At 42.3% G+C, this 15,985-nt stretch overlaps 1 protein-coding gene across 1 annotated transcript in view; it reads left to right on the plus strand.

The window, feature by feature from the left end:
* The window catches only part of SORCS3 (sortilin related VPS10 domain containing receptor 3), a gene marked incomplete at its 3' end in the record, with an annotated part of 288,234 nt that overhangs the window by 191,119 nt on the left and 81,130 nt on the right, over positions 1 to 15,985 (plus strand). The window contains exons 6-7 of the mRNA XM_082053085.1: positions 7,637 to 7,701; positions 14,312 to 14,430. Coding sequence (XP_081909211.1) covers positions 7,637 to 7,701; positions 14,312 to 14,430 — 184 coding nt within the window. The remainder of the gene's footprint in view (positions 1 to 7,636; positions 7,702 to 14,311; positions 14,431 to 15,985) is intronic.

The raw sequence follows: 15,985 nt of genomic DNA on the forward strand, positions 1-15,985 counted from the left end.
CTTAACAAACTCAAAGGAATGTTACGAGTCTTCTAAATGTTTCCTTCCAGAGAGGGAGGCAAACGCCAGTGAAGTCCTGGGCTGAGCTGACGGTGTCTCTGAGCAAGTACTTTGCTTTTCCAGAGTGATCAGAAACAGGGCTGATTCATGGTTCCTGAAAAAATGAAGCAGTAAGATATAGCAATTCTCCATCTACGTGACTTTCAAAGGAGGATAGCCAAGCACTGGGCAAACATTAATTAACTAGGCTTCATAATATAGTAGGCACTAAACTAATATTAAACCAAATGCAGGGAAAGAGATGAAAGTCAATATGTCAGTAACCAATCTTGGAAGAGAAACAAAAACTCTGTGCTTGGGTTTCACAGATCTGCACAAATCACAGCTGGTAGAAATGTCATGTGCTTGATTTATTTATTTTTTCCAAAGAGCTGAAAAAAACCCTACACTGTATCACCCTCAACTCCCACAAACTATTCTACTCCCAAATTTTCCATAGGGAAACAAAGATTTTTGGTTAAGTAGAAGGAACTATTTATGTGGAGGGGATTCCCCTTGCCCCCTTCACCCTCAGTAATTTGGCTTAGATTTTGATCACAAAAATTACTGTTGTACACAAAAATTTCTGCAGTTTAGGTTTCTACTTCTCCAATATTTCTGTTTTTTTCCTCTCCTATTCCATAAAAAAGGGATAGTGGACAAAGAAAAGTATGAGAATTGAGAAAAAGCTAAAAATACGTAATTTTTTGTTTTTAAAAATATATACTTTTATTATTCTTTCCTCAAAGGACTTGAAATTTAGAATATTAAAAACAAAATAGAAGTCCTGCAAAAAATGTCCCTTCCTCCAGAAGGCAAAATAGAATCAAACCCTTCTGTTGGAATATGTTTCAAACTTGTCTACCATTAAGATTGCAGACCTCTAATCCCAGGTAAATCTCCTCTCTCGAAATGCCTTCCTTAAAAGCATCACTGTCTGTATTGGATGCACATGGGACAGAGCTGTTGGTATATCATGCGCTGAAGCTTTGAGATGTCTTCAAGACAATAACATCTTAAGTTGATGAGCCGATGCTTCATTACTCCCACCATATTCCAGTGCTGGTGCTGCTAGGACTTGGCAAAAAAAAAAAAAAAAAAAAGGGCTTCTTACTCAATTAGGATAAGCCCCCAGGGCTGCTTTTGTATATCCCAGATTGGCTGTACCCTGATGAGTCAGGAGCAGCAGGCTGCCTGGGAGAAGCTTATTTAGTTCGTAAGTAAGCAGCAGGACTGTGACTGCACCTGGTAGCACTCCCGCTTCGAGTGCTGGCTTGACGTAGCTGACAGATCTGCTCCCTGCATGAGTCTCAGTCCCCATGAGAAGTTATTTCAGGCTGGGAAATTAAAATGCCACCTCCAGCACATGCCCTGCCTGTGCCGCTGGCCTTTTCAAACCTTGACAGGACCCTAAGGAACTTCAGCCTTTTACCCATACACATTTTTCAGTTTATCTCACAAAAATTCAGTTGTGTTTATTGGGATTTATAGTAATGGTTGGGGAAAAAATGCCAGAGGACTTTAAAGGATTAAGACCTATTAACTGGATGAGAACTAGACACGGAATTATTTGTACTTACTTAGTTTTTAGTGTTAGCATGCAGGCAAAACCAAAACATGAATCAAAAGCAGTTTTGTTCTGTTGATAAATATTCTTTAAAGGTTTTCTTGGGTTCAGTGGCATTTCTTTCCCATTGCTGTTAATTTCTGTGATATGAAGAGTTATCTTCTGTGTACCAGGAAGGGGAAAAAAGTTTCTATGTGCAGCAGAGCCTGTTGTCATGTGTGGATTCTCTAGTGATTGGTTACAAGGTTGATCCTAAATGTCAGCTTTTCCCTCAAGGAAAGATGGATTTGGACCTCTTTCCTCTTCCCATCCTGCTATATCTGTGAAACAACTGGATGTAGCAACTTTGTACTTCTAGGACCTGTAATCCCCTGAGTTTACAGGTGATTGGTTCAGACATTCAGCAGGTAGGGGGAACAAGATGCAGGTAGGCAGGCACACGTATGTGCATATGGAAACACATGCAGTGGCTGTGAACACAGGAGTTTTGTTTCTTTTGAGATACCAGGCAGGACACCTCCTTAAAATTCATTGGGATGTTTTAAAAAGGATTGGCTCTGCTGAAAAGAAATTAGCTGAGAATAAACACTTGGCAGTTTTTTTGCCTTATCTTGCATATGAAGTCTCACAACAATTACTTCTGCCCATGTCCAGAATTGTAGCATCATGGAAATTAGCACTCAAAAAGATGTAGGAAGCTCCAGGGACCTGGCGAAGATACTTCTTATTGTAGCTTCCTGCCCAGCTTTTTTTCCATTTCATTTGAAATATGCCGTGCAAGGAGATTTTGTCCATAACTCTTCAGAAACTTCATCACATCCTCCCCCATCCAGCAGCGTCTCCCCCTGTTCAGCCACAGAGAATGGTACTGTATTTATGTGTTTAATAAGTACATCTTTTACCCCAACAGTTCAATATTTGTATCTGTTCTTAACTAGGGTAGTTTATGGCGTGTTGTCAGTCTGGGGTGTACATAGCATGTGTGCACATTGGCTGTTACATGTGCAGAGTTAACGGCTGACGGACCTAGTTTTAGGCCTGACTGCAGTAAATAACAGATCAAAACACAGAATCCCTCTGATGACCTGCAGTTATTGACACCTAAGTGAATGTGATGCCATGTCAGATGGTGAAGGTAGCCTGTTGGCTCTTGGACCACATTGGAAATGTAGGTATAATGTAGCAATGGTGCTACATGAAAAGGCTCAGATCAGTTGAGAAGGAATTGTCAGTTTCTGGTCCCATCTGCCCATGTGGAGATGGCCTTTCTGTTGCTTGGATGAGTTAGTTCCATGCATTGCTTGCCTGGTACCACACAGAAGTGTTTATTCACTTCTGGGGCAGAATACAATTGAAATTCCAGCAGACTAATTGGCAACATCCACAGATTTGACTGCAGTTGCCTGCAGCAAGAGGATGTGTTTTTCCCCGTTTACATATTACAGCACAATAATTATGCCTTGTTCCTTCCCATTTCTAACCCTTATCTACTGCACAACATCCTGCTAAGTACGTCTCCATCTGTTTCCTCCCATCTCTTTACACGAGCAGTGACAATTGCCTTCAGTCTGGCATCCCAACCTGCAAAAATTAGTTTCCAAGTCAGCATCTTGGGGAAAGTCTCAACCCATTGTAAAAGTTTTGATTTTGTTTTAAAGTTGACTGGTCAGAAACTGGGCACAACCCTGGCAAAAAGCTCAATCCAGCACATTCCAGACCAAATTTGAAAGGCTGACCTGTGACCTGTTTTTTTACCTTGTCATAAATCCTTGACACAAATGTTGCTGATGTCCATTGATACCCACCTTCACCCCACAAGCTAATGGGTCCAGGAGAGGTAAGAACAGAGCACCTCTTATTCTCTGTTGATGGTTTAGGGAGCAAGGTACAACGACAGGCAGCCTGAATTGCTCAGCATTCTTGATCTAAAATGCTAGAGTAGCTAAATCTCAGTGCTGTCTTTCATCATTGAATGCCTGATGCCTGCAAAATGGGTAGGAAAAAAAAGTAAAAATGGTTTATTCCATGGAAAGGCAGTAGAGTTGGTAGAAACAGTGAGATGAGGTGTGCAGTGGGGTCATAACCCAGAGAGCCTGTATCTTTCCTTTTCTCCTTTCTTTGCATATGCTAGCATTTTTCATTTTGAACTACATAGTATCTTATATAGAAACAATTCAGGAGTAGCTACTTACAGTGCAGAATACTTTGTTTTCCTTGTCCTTCTCACTTGCTCTCCCTCACAGTCAGAGATGAAATATTAGTAGAGTAGCCTAGTAAATGTGCATTCAAGCACAACATTCTTCCTGCAAGACAGAGGTAGGGATCTTGCCAGGGTCCTATCCATCCTTCAGCTTTCAAGAACACACAATCCTCTACTGAAAAGAAGGGAGGAAAGATCTTGTGAAAAACAAGAGCCACCATGAGAACAAAAAAGGAAAAGCAGCAGTAGAAGGCTGGGGGAAAAAGTAACCATTGCTTCCCTCTTAATGGAATTCAGAGGTAGTCTGAATTTTTAATTGGCCAGTGATCCTGTGCCAGCTGCAATACTGGCTGCAGGCTCCGAATTTCAAAAACTGCCTTTGCAGCAGTCAGGGAATGTGTCAGCATGAAAAAATGACCTTTCCTGTCACTTCTGCCTACATCCTCTCAGCATTTTCTCATCCGAATGGTGATAAATGAATAGGGATGGTAGAGTATGTTGATTTAGCATGGTTTCTCACAGCAAGAGAGCCCTTTTTTCCTCCCTACGGCCATCCAGGGAAGCAGCCCACCTGGATGCATTTTGTGGACCTTGGTTTAATTTTTACTGTCTGGAGCCTGTGCACATACAAAACACAGAGCTGAGCTGTGCGTGGCACCTGAGGTGGGACCATGTGGCAGGAAATCTGTTTTCAAGCTAAGCTTAGACTTCTGAATGTTGGTAAATACTCATGTCTTTGTAAGCCTCTGAAATAGAGCTGTTTATCAACCAGAGAGCCATGAAACCCCTTCCTAGCCAACCCACTCTGTGGGCTCCACTTGGTTGTAGAGAACATGCCTGGGCAAGGATAAGTCAGGGGATGCTGAGATCTGTTCTCAGTTGCTCAAATAGTTTTGAGCAGTGCATCCTCCAAATGTTCTTCAGAGAGATAATGTATGAGAAAATATAAGGCTGTGAAGATGTCTCTTGTTTTGTTTCTGTTCCTGTATTGCCAGACTTGAGAGGTTATTGTAGTGAGTTCTCAAGACCAGAGAAATTACTACATGAGATAAAGGAATAGCTTTACAGTCTCTGCATGCCTTTTTGCAGCTAGACCTGCATTCACATCTTGCTTTTTCCACTGCCTGACTTCTTTGCATTCTTCATGTAAAGCTTCTCCAGATAAATGATGAAAGACCATTTACTGAAAATACTTGTATTTAGGAGCCAGAGCACTGCAAAGGCAAGCTGTGTTCTTTGCCAGTGGGAACAGACGTGAGGTGAGGCATGAAGAAACAGCATTGATTGGGGATTTGTTTTTGCAATCAGAGTTTTTGATAGAAGAGAGCTACTTGGTTTGGGAAAAGGAAGAATGACCGATACATTACTTTACAGGCTTCTTATCTGCCTGCAGATAACAGGAGCTCATCTTACTTTTGGGTTGCAGGAGATTGCTTTGTGAGCTTTTCCACTTCAAGTACGGTATTTGGCGAGCAGAGAAGTACTAGGAGGGTGCTGTATGCTGGTCATTTTGTTTTCGTTGTCAAAACTAATAAGGAAACAAGTAGATGGCACTGGGAAAAAACTTCAAGCTAGTATGACATGTTTTGGGAGACGAGTCATCTCCTGGTGCTCACTTAATAGACATTATGAGCAGATCTACAAAGCTTGTGTATGCAAATGCACAATGGTAACGAGTATTTTGGATTTTGTTTGAAAATACTTAGGTTCTTCTAATTGCAGTCCCTTTTAAAACGAATAGTGCTGCGACAGACTGATGTTTCCTATTACCTGGGCCAGGAGTAGGTTTGCCCTGCTGCTGGGGGGGAAGGACAGTGCCCCCTCTATCTTGAGGGGAGGGACCCAGGAGGTGTAATGGGGAGCAGTTGACACAGCTGGTGTCAGGACATGGCAGATGGCTCTGGGAGAAGGCTGGTGTCTGGCTTCTAGAAGGAAGCCTGGAGAGTGTGGGCTCCAGGGTGAAGCTGGATTTAAATAGGAAGCCTGTTTGGAAGGGCTCTGGGGCAGGCCCCTCATGTATTCCTAACCTGCACTTAAAAGTAAAAAGTGCTGAAATTATTGTTTCCTCCATCTCTATTGGCATGTCATACGCAAAGGTTGTGATTGCAGAACAGCTGAAATGACAGCATTTAGGGCTACTTATGGGACAAATGCAGAAAACTTCTGCTATGAACTAGAAGGATGTGTGCCGTTTCTATATATAATGGGAAATGATGTTGCTGCACACCATAATGTTTTTCACTGACATTTTAAGGAATTTCTGTTTGTCCTACTGTCACTTCTAACTGTGACCCCAATAGTTACATGGTTACAGGGACTCAGGCCTGTTCTGGCACCCTTACTGATAACAAACAGCATTTTTTTTTCCTTGTGGAATCACCCTGGAACTGATGGTAGCGATTAAGGAGCAGATTGTTTCTCACTGGGAGTAGAATGATGAAAGCCCTGCCTGTGCAGCTTTGTTTTGTTGTGTTGGGTTTTTTTGGCCACAATTCACAATGTTTTGTGAATGGATCCACTATTGATGTGGTGCCCCAGTCAACGAGCAGTGCCAGCTTCAGTTACCTACACAGTGGGTCATAATGTAGTTGTTTTGGCATTTGCAGCACTGGCTGATCTTAGCTGACCCCTGGCACAAACATATTTTAGCCATTGCTTCATTCACTGTGTTTTTTTGTGAGATCAGAGCATCTGTATTTTGTTCTGTTTTTGGGTTTTTTTTGGGGGAAATGAGGGAGATGTTTTAGCTGTTGATGCCCCAAGGATGAAAGCAGCAAAAGATTGTGATAAAAGTGTTTCAGAATATTAGGGAATTGTGAACGTTGGCCTGCTCAGAGGGAATCTATTATTTACAGTCTACTGTATCAAATTCAGCTTCCACCAAATTAGAAACTGATTTTTGTCATTGTCTCTTTTTAATCTAACCCTTTGGTTCACTCAGGAGAAGCAGCTCCATAAATCACGTGGACATCTATGGATTTTTTTTTTTTCCCTGCTAGCCATTGCTAGGACTAAATGATCATCTCACAGTGATTCTTATCTGCCAGGACACTAATAATAACATTTCTGTTCTGGGCTTGACTTTTCCCTCTGCCAGGAGGAAAACTATCTTTGTAATGTACCTTGTGAAATATTTTAGAAGTAAAATAACAATTCACAGGAAGATTTGCCTTGATTTACATGGGTTTCAACTGGTATGATTAAAGAAACTCATCATGCCTTGTTTCATGATTATCCAGGACCATGGCATGCGATCGTGGGGTGAATAATGCATATTTTCTTGCTTGCTTTTTTTTTTTTTTTTTTAAATCAGAACTTCACCATGCATGTTATAGTTTTTATTTTGAAGATGGGAAAACTGAGGTAAGTGATAGCAAGACTGGCCAGCAAACCAGAGGCAGATCAGGAAACTCAGTCTCTCATGTCACGTATCAGCTAAGTAAAACCCCTTTTAAATTTGCTGTCTGTAAGCATGAGACTGCTGTGCCCTCATCTTCCCTTCAGCATTAAAGCAGAGCTCTGGTTTTACTGGATTTTGGAAACAGCTTGCTTTGCCATCACAAGAATTATCATTGTAGTCTTGATCTTGAAGACAAAAGCAGGTTCACTCATCAGTACCTGGGAAGATTTCTATCTTAAAGGTGAGTATGTGGCCCCTGAGAGCCAGCTGTGTAGAAACACAAAGGAGACAAGCCGGTAGGAGGTGGAGACCCACATGCCAGGTATCACAAGGTAGACTTGAACTGGTTTTGCTTTCCCTAGCCCTCTCTCTGTCTGATTGCAGCCTTTTATCTAACTAGCTGCCTTCTCTCTCTCTCTCCCCTCACCAGGTCGGTGACTGGTTTGGATAAAGAACCCGACCTTGTGCACATGGAAGCGCGGACAGCTGATGGACGTGAGTACCTGCAGCCAATGCTGAAAAGTGGTCTCTGAGTCACAAATGGAGTGGGAATGGAAATTCACATTACTCGTTTTGTCTCCCATTTTACATTTGAATTGATAGGAAAGATGTGGGCTGTGGAGTTTGATGGGAGGCATACTCTTATTCTTAGCACAAGGTGGGAAATTCAGAGGCTACAGGGCTTCTGTCTGTGGAGAGACTGGGCAGAAGAACAATCTGTTGGGCTAAGAAGCCATCTACTGTGTTTCCTATTTAGCTGTTTCACTATCACATATTTCTCTGGCCTACTAGCACTGTGCAGTACAGCCTCTGTGTATTTCCAGGTGTTTGGAACAGATGGGTTGTACCTGGGAACCTGAGAAATTGCCTACAGTCAGATGACTTCTCAGGTCTCTATGCCCCAGGTACCCTCTGTTTCATACTGAAGGGTTTTTTCAGTTTTGCTAATGATATATGAATAGGTGCTCCATACCAAAATATTACAGGTCATGAAAAAGTGCCTGGATCTGGAGTAAGAAATAGAAAAGAATTCTTAACTCCTCACTGAAATTATTCTAACCACATTTGCAGTAGAATGGATTTGTATGTAATTAATCTCCAGGAAAGAAGACAATAAGTATTAGAAGTTGACTTTTTCTGCCACTCTCTCCAAAGTGTTTTAGGTATTTCATATGAGAGCTACAGCTCCTGCGGTAGAGCCAGCTTTATTCCAGCTCAGTGCTATGCAGCAATGGGACGTGTGTCCCTTTTATGCTACAAGGACAGTATAGAAAAGCAGCATAGGACTGAGGTAGTAGAGGATTTCTCAGAGGAAAAGGCCTCATTTTTGCTGGTTGCAAACTTTTCTCTCTTGTAGTCAAGTGCTGCGTAGGCCAGATGCTGTGTGAACAAGTTCCTGTCTATCAGGGTGGCTTCTCTGAGGCTGTGGATCTTCTAAAATCACTCATTGGCCTCCCACTGCTATTTAGTGATGGCAGATGAATAAATTAGCAGGCAATAAAAGCTCACGGGTGACAGCAGTTTGTTGAATATGTGGAAAAAGCAAAACAGGCCAGCAGGTGGGTGGGCAAGGTAGGGAGGCTTCTTCAGTGCCTTTGCTGCTGTGTGTGCTGTTCCGGGGATGCTGGGAGAAGTGGCCAAAAGCAAATAAAAATCCTGAGTAAGTAAGCAAACAAACTGCTGATGGAGTCTGGTTTCAAACTAAGTTTAAACTTGCTCACCCAGCTATTTGAATATTGGATGTGTCAAGGATATAGATGCTTCATTTGAAACATGTCTCCCCAGTTTGCAGGCAACTCTCTTCCTTCAGGTCTTGTTTGCTTGGGGGTTTACTGTTTGTTTTTGTTCTAATGTATAAATTCAGCGCTTTGAAATTGGCAGTTGATGGTATTGAGGGTTTCACTGAAAGTCAGACTTAAACCAGTAGTGTCAGCAAAACATGGCCATTGCAAGCCATCGTCCCAGCAGAGGCAAGATCCAGTGGGCTGTGCTGGCCCTGTTGGCACATCCCACTGGGGGACAGCACCAAAATGACTCCTCTCCCAGCCAAGCATAGCACAAAAGAACTGTGTTGCTCCAATTAGAGTTTTTAAGACTTGAAACGATACAAGTTTGTGTTACAAAACATCAACTGCCTCAAAGCTATAGCCTCACCTGGTGTGAAATGGTATGGCTCTGTGTACTTAGGAATGGGAAGCTGAGCTTTTCTCCTAGTTGGCTTTGTAACCAAAATGGGCCTTCATGCTCTCAGTGAAATGGCTGAGACACTTACACCGGCTGGAAAATGGATCCCTGCAGTTATTTTCTCTTGATCAGAAAGTTTCTGATGAAAGTTTTCTTCAGAAGTGAGGAGGAAGAGGAGGCATTTTTAATGCCACTTAGGTCAGTCTGGTGGCTCAGTCACTTATCTGGTGCATTAACAGACACAGATTTGAGTATTCCCACTGCTCAGTTTGATTTAGGGACAAGAATCCTTGCCTTCAGTGTCCCTGTCCACTTTGAAAGTACATGGTTCTTCTAGAGGGGGTGTTTGTCTTTCTTCTTCTACTTTCCTCCATGCTCTTTATTAAAAAAAAAAAAAGAGAGCTTGCCTGTGGTGAAATGGTATTTAGGGTTTGACTCCTCAGTTTGATGATTCTTCTTCCTGTTTTGTTGGTTGGTTGTTTTCTTAACAGTAATGGGACTCAATAACATATCTAATACCAATTCAGACAGTAGAGCCTCATATATGTTCTGTGGCTGGGAACAGGCAGTGTGTAATGCTAGAGTCTCATTCATTGATAAATGAGCCAGGGCTATCAATAAACTCATGGAGCTGGGAGGCAGAAATCCTGCTCACTGCTCTGTCTGTCCTCCAAGATCTCTTGCCCCATGGGTTCTGTCTGTCCAGTCATTAAGAATGGTAGGGTGTCTGAAAAAACATCTGCCTCACTGCTTTGTCTCCTTAAATATTTGCAAAAGGCTGCTAATTCCAGTGCCTGATCTCAAGCTGTTCCTGTCAATTGTAGCTGATGAAGGTTTTAACTTTTTTTTTTTTTTACATCTTGGCAGAGCTATTGCAGCAGAATAATAATCTAGGCTTGCATTTTTAAATTATAAAAACATATAGGAGCCTTGGGCACTGTACCTTCTGCCTGTGTGTAACAGACAGCAGCAAGGACAGGGTTGGATGCAAGGGAACTATTACGAATACACTGACGCAAGCACCCACCCACACTCCTGGGAAATATATACTAAACTTTCTGGTGTTCAGTGAGATAATCTTGTCCTCACTCACAGATACGATGCAATAAACAGTATTTTAATTAAACGTAAAAGGAGGATAAAAACCTAACCATAAAGATAAAACAAGGTAACTAATTCCTGGGGAATAATTTACAGTCCTATCAACATTCCTAGACCCTCTTTTCCTTTGGGGAAAAAATTGTTAGTGCCAGCTAGTTGTTTTCACTGTCCTGTGGTAACCTTCACTGGCAGTTTATGAATTTAAGTCTTGCCTGGCACCAGGACCTGACTTCAGCTGAGCCAGTCTGCCAATTCAACTTGTTTCCACCAGCTGCCCTTCTCCACATTTGCCATGCTGGCCAGCCCTGCCTGCTTTTAGCTGCCAGGGAGGAGAGGAGCTGGCCTTGCTGTCCTGTGCCTCTGTAAGCCACAGTAACCTGCACATGGGTTTGCCCTTTGCAGCCTTCAGCACAGTGACAGGTTTGACTATTTCAGCATCTCCCTTCGGGGACCCACATCTTTGAGCATTACCCACCAGAGAGAGCCTCTTGTGCTCCTGCTGCCTGCCAAAGCCATCAGGACTGGTGGGCAAAGAAAAGACTTAGTGGCTTATTGCACCAGTTTATCACTGCAAATTTCAAGCAATTGCTTCAGCTTTATCACTTCTAAGAAGGGTAAAAATACACTCTAAATTCTGAAGATGGGAGACTATGTTAATTGGCAATGGGGAGGTGTTTCAAACTCCTCAACTAGAAAGTGGCTGCACATCTGAGAAAGCCATTCCCTCATCCTAAGTGAGATAAGTTGGTGGGAAGGGTTTGTGCGGAGGTATGAATGTTGGGATTTGAGCTGCAGCAAATCCTTCAGGCTGCTTGATGTCTATATTGCCTCATTCACAGATGGGCTGAGAAAGTAGTTGGATGTTGGGTTAAAAGCATGGGAAGTTTTTGAGGCTGCCTTGGAAATAGGAGCTCTTATCAACTCCTTTTGCAGTGTAACATAATAAAAAGAACCCAAACTCCCTAATCCTGGTGTTGTATGGGATGATATATAAATGGGAAATAACCCCTGGAGAGAAGCTAACCTCCCTTAATGCATGCATCTCCCCATGAAGAGTAAAGAAGGCTTTAAAGGCATAACTTGGGCACATGCCACCTGCCCCTTGGGGCAACCATTCTTCTTTGTGGCCGTGCAAAACAGGGCTGAAAAGTTAACTCCCTTCATAGAAGAGGGAGATAACAGCTTGGAAGACAGCTTGGCCCCTTCTCTTTCAATTGGCATTTTTGTAGAGGGGCCCTGTACAAATGGGACCAGAGCTCATGAAGCTCATACTCTTCAAGAAGCTTGACCAGGAACTTGGGGTTGTTTCTTGCTTCTAGTCATACACAAATGTGAACTGCATGCTGTCATATTTTCACCTAATTTTTTAATATGTTTAAAAGGAATTATTTTTCATTCTTTGTGGAGCAGCAGGAAGCAACACAAGACTTGAACTTGGTTTTGTGTCCAAAGGTAGACAGGTTTGAATATAATTTTTCTGTGTCTGTGTTTTCTTTCATAGGTCTTATGTTTTAGAATATATGAAAATAAAGAAGAGACTACACAGAAAATTAGTAGTAAGATACCCCTCCTTTTCCACCACTGACTTCCTTGAATATAAATTAGGTGCCTTTCTTTGAGAATATTTGATTGCTGGTGTAACACACTGAAAATGACACATTTCCCAATAGACAGGAAGCTAGTTGTCATGTCAACACTTGTGATTTATTTGCATTTATTTGTGACAGGTTTTTATTCCTCTTCCCATTCTGTCACTCAGCAGCAGCAAATTATCCCATTTTTGGAGGGATAAGTATATCCAGGCAACTGTGTGGGAAAAGGCACCGGAGGGAATGAGCTTCTAAAAATATGGTTCATGACCTCTCCTCCTTGTTTTGCCTAATTTTAATGCTACCTCAAAGAACAAGTCAAGGCTGCTCTGCAATTTGGGTAGCATGGCAGTATATAAGACCCTCTCTTTTTCTGAGGAGTTGCTTTTATACACTGCAAAGGTGTCTTAGATTCCATGTTGAGGAGATAAATAGCAGCTCTGGACCAAGTGTGTATGTGTCAGGTGATGAAGACCCTTAATTTATCCCAGCTGAAAGTCCAACCTCTCTGGTGCTGCTGGTATTTTACATGAGGAGAAAGCACAACTCTGTTACTCGACTTATTTGGCACTGTCTCTAGGCCAGATATTTTTTACCATACACTTTAATTACCTCCAGATACTCCAAGCTGGTGACAACATCAGTTTATGCTGCTTTAGCATCATCAGTGGGACTACATTTTCACTGCTGTGCCAGACCTGTGCAACTGCTCTGAACCAGCCATGTAGCCCTTATTAACCTGAAATTCACACTGCCTCAACCCAGAATCAGGTCTGCAGCCTTTAAACATGGACCTTCAGTCATGTGACTGGGCACAAACCTTTAATAGATTAAAGCTTAGTTGTAATTTGTGACTTGGTTTAGATTATTTTCTAAAGAATGGTTATTCTTGTTACCAGTGCCTCTGACTTGCATTCTTTTTGCATTGGGAGTCTGTTGGTGGGACAAAGCCATGGAAGGGGAAAATGTCAGTTTCAGAATCTTGTCTTTAAATCTGGGACGACTGTTAGCTGAGCGTCAGAGGATTTCAGTCATGCCCTCCAGTGCTTTCAACAGAACCACGTTTTGCTGTCACTGGAAAGGCACAGACTAGGGACAGTATCAGGTTTTATGGTATGGAGAATCCTGTAAGCAGCTTTGCTAGGCTAGTTACTGTCCTTTTAAGCTTCCCTTTTAACCTTTTGGGCTTAGTTTGACAAGATCCTTGTTAAAAGGTGCAGTTGTGAACTAAAATCCCTGCACCAGGCTCACCCCAGCCCTTATAAATTCTGTTTTCTTCCTTGATGGTCTGTGCTCATGCTTTGTAGAAAACTAAACAAGTGTGTGAATCCAAGAAGCCTGTAGAAGTGCTGCAGTGTAAAAGATATGACCCTTTTATCACTGCAGTCATCATCTTAGTCTTTTTTTTTTTTTTTTTTTTCATTTTTTCCCTAATTTGCACTTTTCAGAAGAGCAGTTGAAAGGCAGGGATGGCATATTTCGATTACATGCATCCAGAGACACAGCGCCTTGAGTGTTCTATTTTATGAGATCTTCTTAACCTGAGTGAAATAACACTTAATCCCCCATAACCCCTGGAAACTTGCTGGAGGCAGGCAGGTCTATTTGTGCCACTCCAAGCAACTTTCTGTATGTCTGCCTTTGCCTTATGCCTTCTTCATACTCTTTTCTCAGTCCTGTTCCTTCTCTCAAGCAAGGCTAAGGACCGACAAGGCATCCCATTAGTCTGATGGTCTTCTCATCTTCTCTCTAGGCAGAAGCATAGTACTGACTTGGTCTTCCCACCCACCCCCTGCCTTGTGTCTTACTACCACAACTAAAACCAGTCATCAAGGCTAGGGTATTTCAGGGGGAGGGTGGGGATATAATTCCCAGCAGGGTAGCGGAGTCTGTAAATTCTACCTGGGTACCTCTGAAATCTTCTGCTTCATATGGTCTCATCATCAGTTTTCTGATGCGTTTATGATCCATTTCCTCCATTTGTGGTTTGAACTCCAGTCTCCTGAGGGATGTCTGCACAATGGGGAAGGGAAAGAGATGTGGAAGTGTGATGAATCTGAATCCAGAGAGCAGTTAAAGGCTGGAAGTAGATCATGCAATAACATCTGTCCAGTAGGAGACGAAGTTAAGACTTCCCTTATCAGAGACCTATTTTTGAGCTGCCACTGATATTTTCAGAGAACAGGCTTCTACCTGGGCATTTCTCATGTGTATATGCTCTCCTATTACAGACACCCACTACTTGACCTGTCGGATCCAAGAGTGCTTGGAGACCAAAAGGAGTGGACCATTTTCGCGCTCCATTGACGTCAGCTCCCTTGTCGTTCAGGATGAATATATCTTCCTCCAGGTATGTTGGCTTGATATGAATGTGACGTGAATTCTGCTTATGTGAGGTATTTGCTCTGTGTAAGAGCAGAGGCATTCTTAGGAGAAGTGCATGGGACATAAGAGATGGGACCCTATATCTGCCTGCTATAGATTGGCTAAGCTGTCTGGGATAAAACAATTGATCTCTCTGCTCATCACTCGTCCATGGTGAATCTTATATATTTTGAAATTTATTAATCAGTAGTAGTCATAAGGGTCCATGGGTTTCACAGAAGCTCTAACTTGCTGTTGCTGCTAATTTGACTGTCAAGTAACGCTAATGGACCAAAGAAAGATTTGCAGTGGGAGGCAGAATATTAAACATTGGAGAAATATGTTATAGGGCAACTTCAAAGTGGAAGGTGGCTGTAAGTTTCTCAGCTGTTGATGATGGGTTTGGAGATGAGAAAGTGACAGTAATTGAATGAGAAACTACTTGGTTTTGAGATTTTTCTGAGAATACATGGGCTGGATGGAACAAGGCCATGTGTCTCCATTTCATACCTGTGGAAGTGTGAGAATGAATAGTACGGTATGGAAGAACAGTTTCTGAAGATGCGCCATTTAGGCGAAAACTGGAAGCCAGGCTGCAGTGGTTCCAGGTTGTATTATAGAAAGCTCAAGAGACACAGAGATTGCAGACATGATGATATTAACTGCTTGTCACCAATGCTGGAGAAGGGGAATGAGAGGAGATGAAGCTTGGATCCAGGTGGTACAGAAAAGACATATGCTTTCCTTTTTAAGCAAGACTAGGTTATGTTAAGCTGTTAAGCTCCTATTTTACTTTCTTTTGGGAACATTTTTCTTGAATGCATCCAAGTTATAAAAAAGTTCTATTTGTTGTGAAATTTTCCTTAGAAATGGCAGCTAAAGTGGAAAAGCTGCTAATTCTGTGCTGGATTAGGTGGAAGACTAGATGCAAATGACCTGGGAGGACTGCAGTGTGGAAAATACCTGCACTTGAGTAACATTGACAGACTTCTTCTGTGGGTAGGGGAGTCTGCTGCTCTGGAGATGACCAAGTGCTTTGGGAGCCCCAGTTCCCCTCATTCCCCTATGAAACCAAGCCTGCTGCTGCCTCATTTGGCATCATGGGGAGACCCGCTGCTAGAAAACACTGAGAGTGTAGCTTTTACCACTTAGTAAGTCACAATTTGACTAGAGGCAATGGCTTTCCAATCGGTAAACGTGCTGTTCTCCAAGGAGTGTTTTAGAGAGACTCTCTAAATCTGGAGGTTTATGTTTGTGGCTGAGGGTATTGTGGAACATCCAATTCCTTATGGCTAGCATGAGGCCCTACAGACATTTCCAATTCCACAGCTCCCATATGTGTTAAAACAAGGCTGCTCTGTTTAGAAAATTGTGCTTGCAGTGAGGGCATCTGCCTCATATGCACATTCCTCTGCCTCAAATTAGCAGTGAGCAGCTCAAGCTAATAGCTGCTAATTGCTTCAATGTATACAAACATAAACATATATGTATATGTAATATTTCCCTGTCCCTAGTAATGTTTTCTTATAGCTTAATGGGTG

Source organism: Streptopelia decaocto, assembly GCF_964273445.1.
Source record: "Streptopelia decaocto genome assembly, chromosome: 5".
Lineage (NCBI taxonomy): Eukaryota > Metazoa > Chordata > Aves > Columbiformes > Columbidae > Streptopelia > Streptopelia decaocto.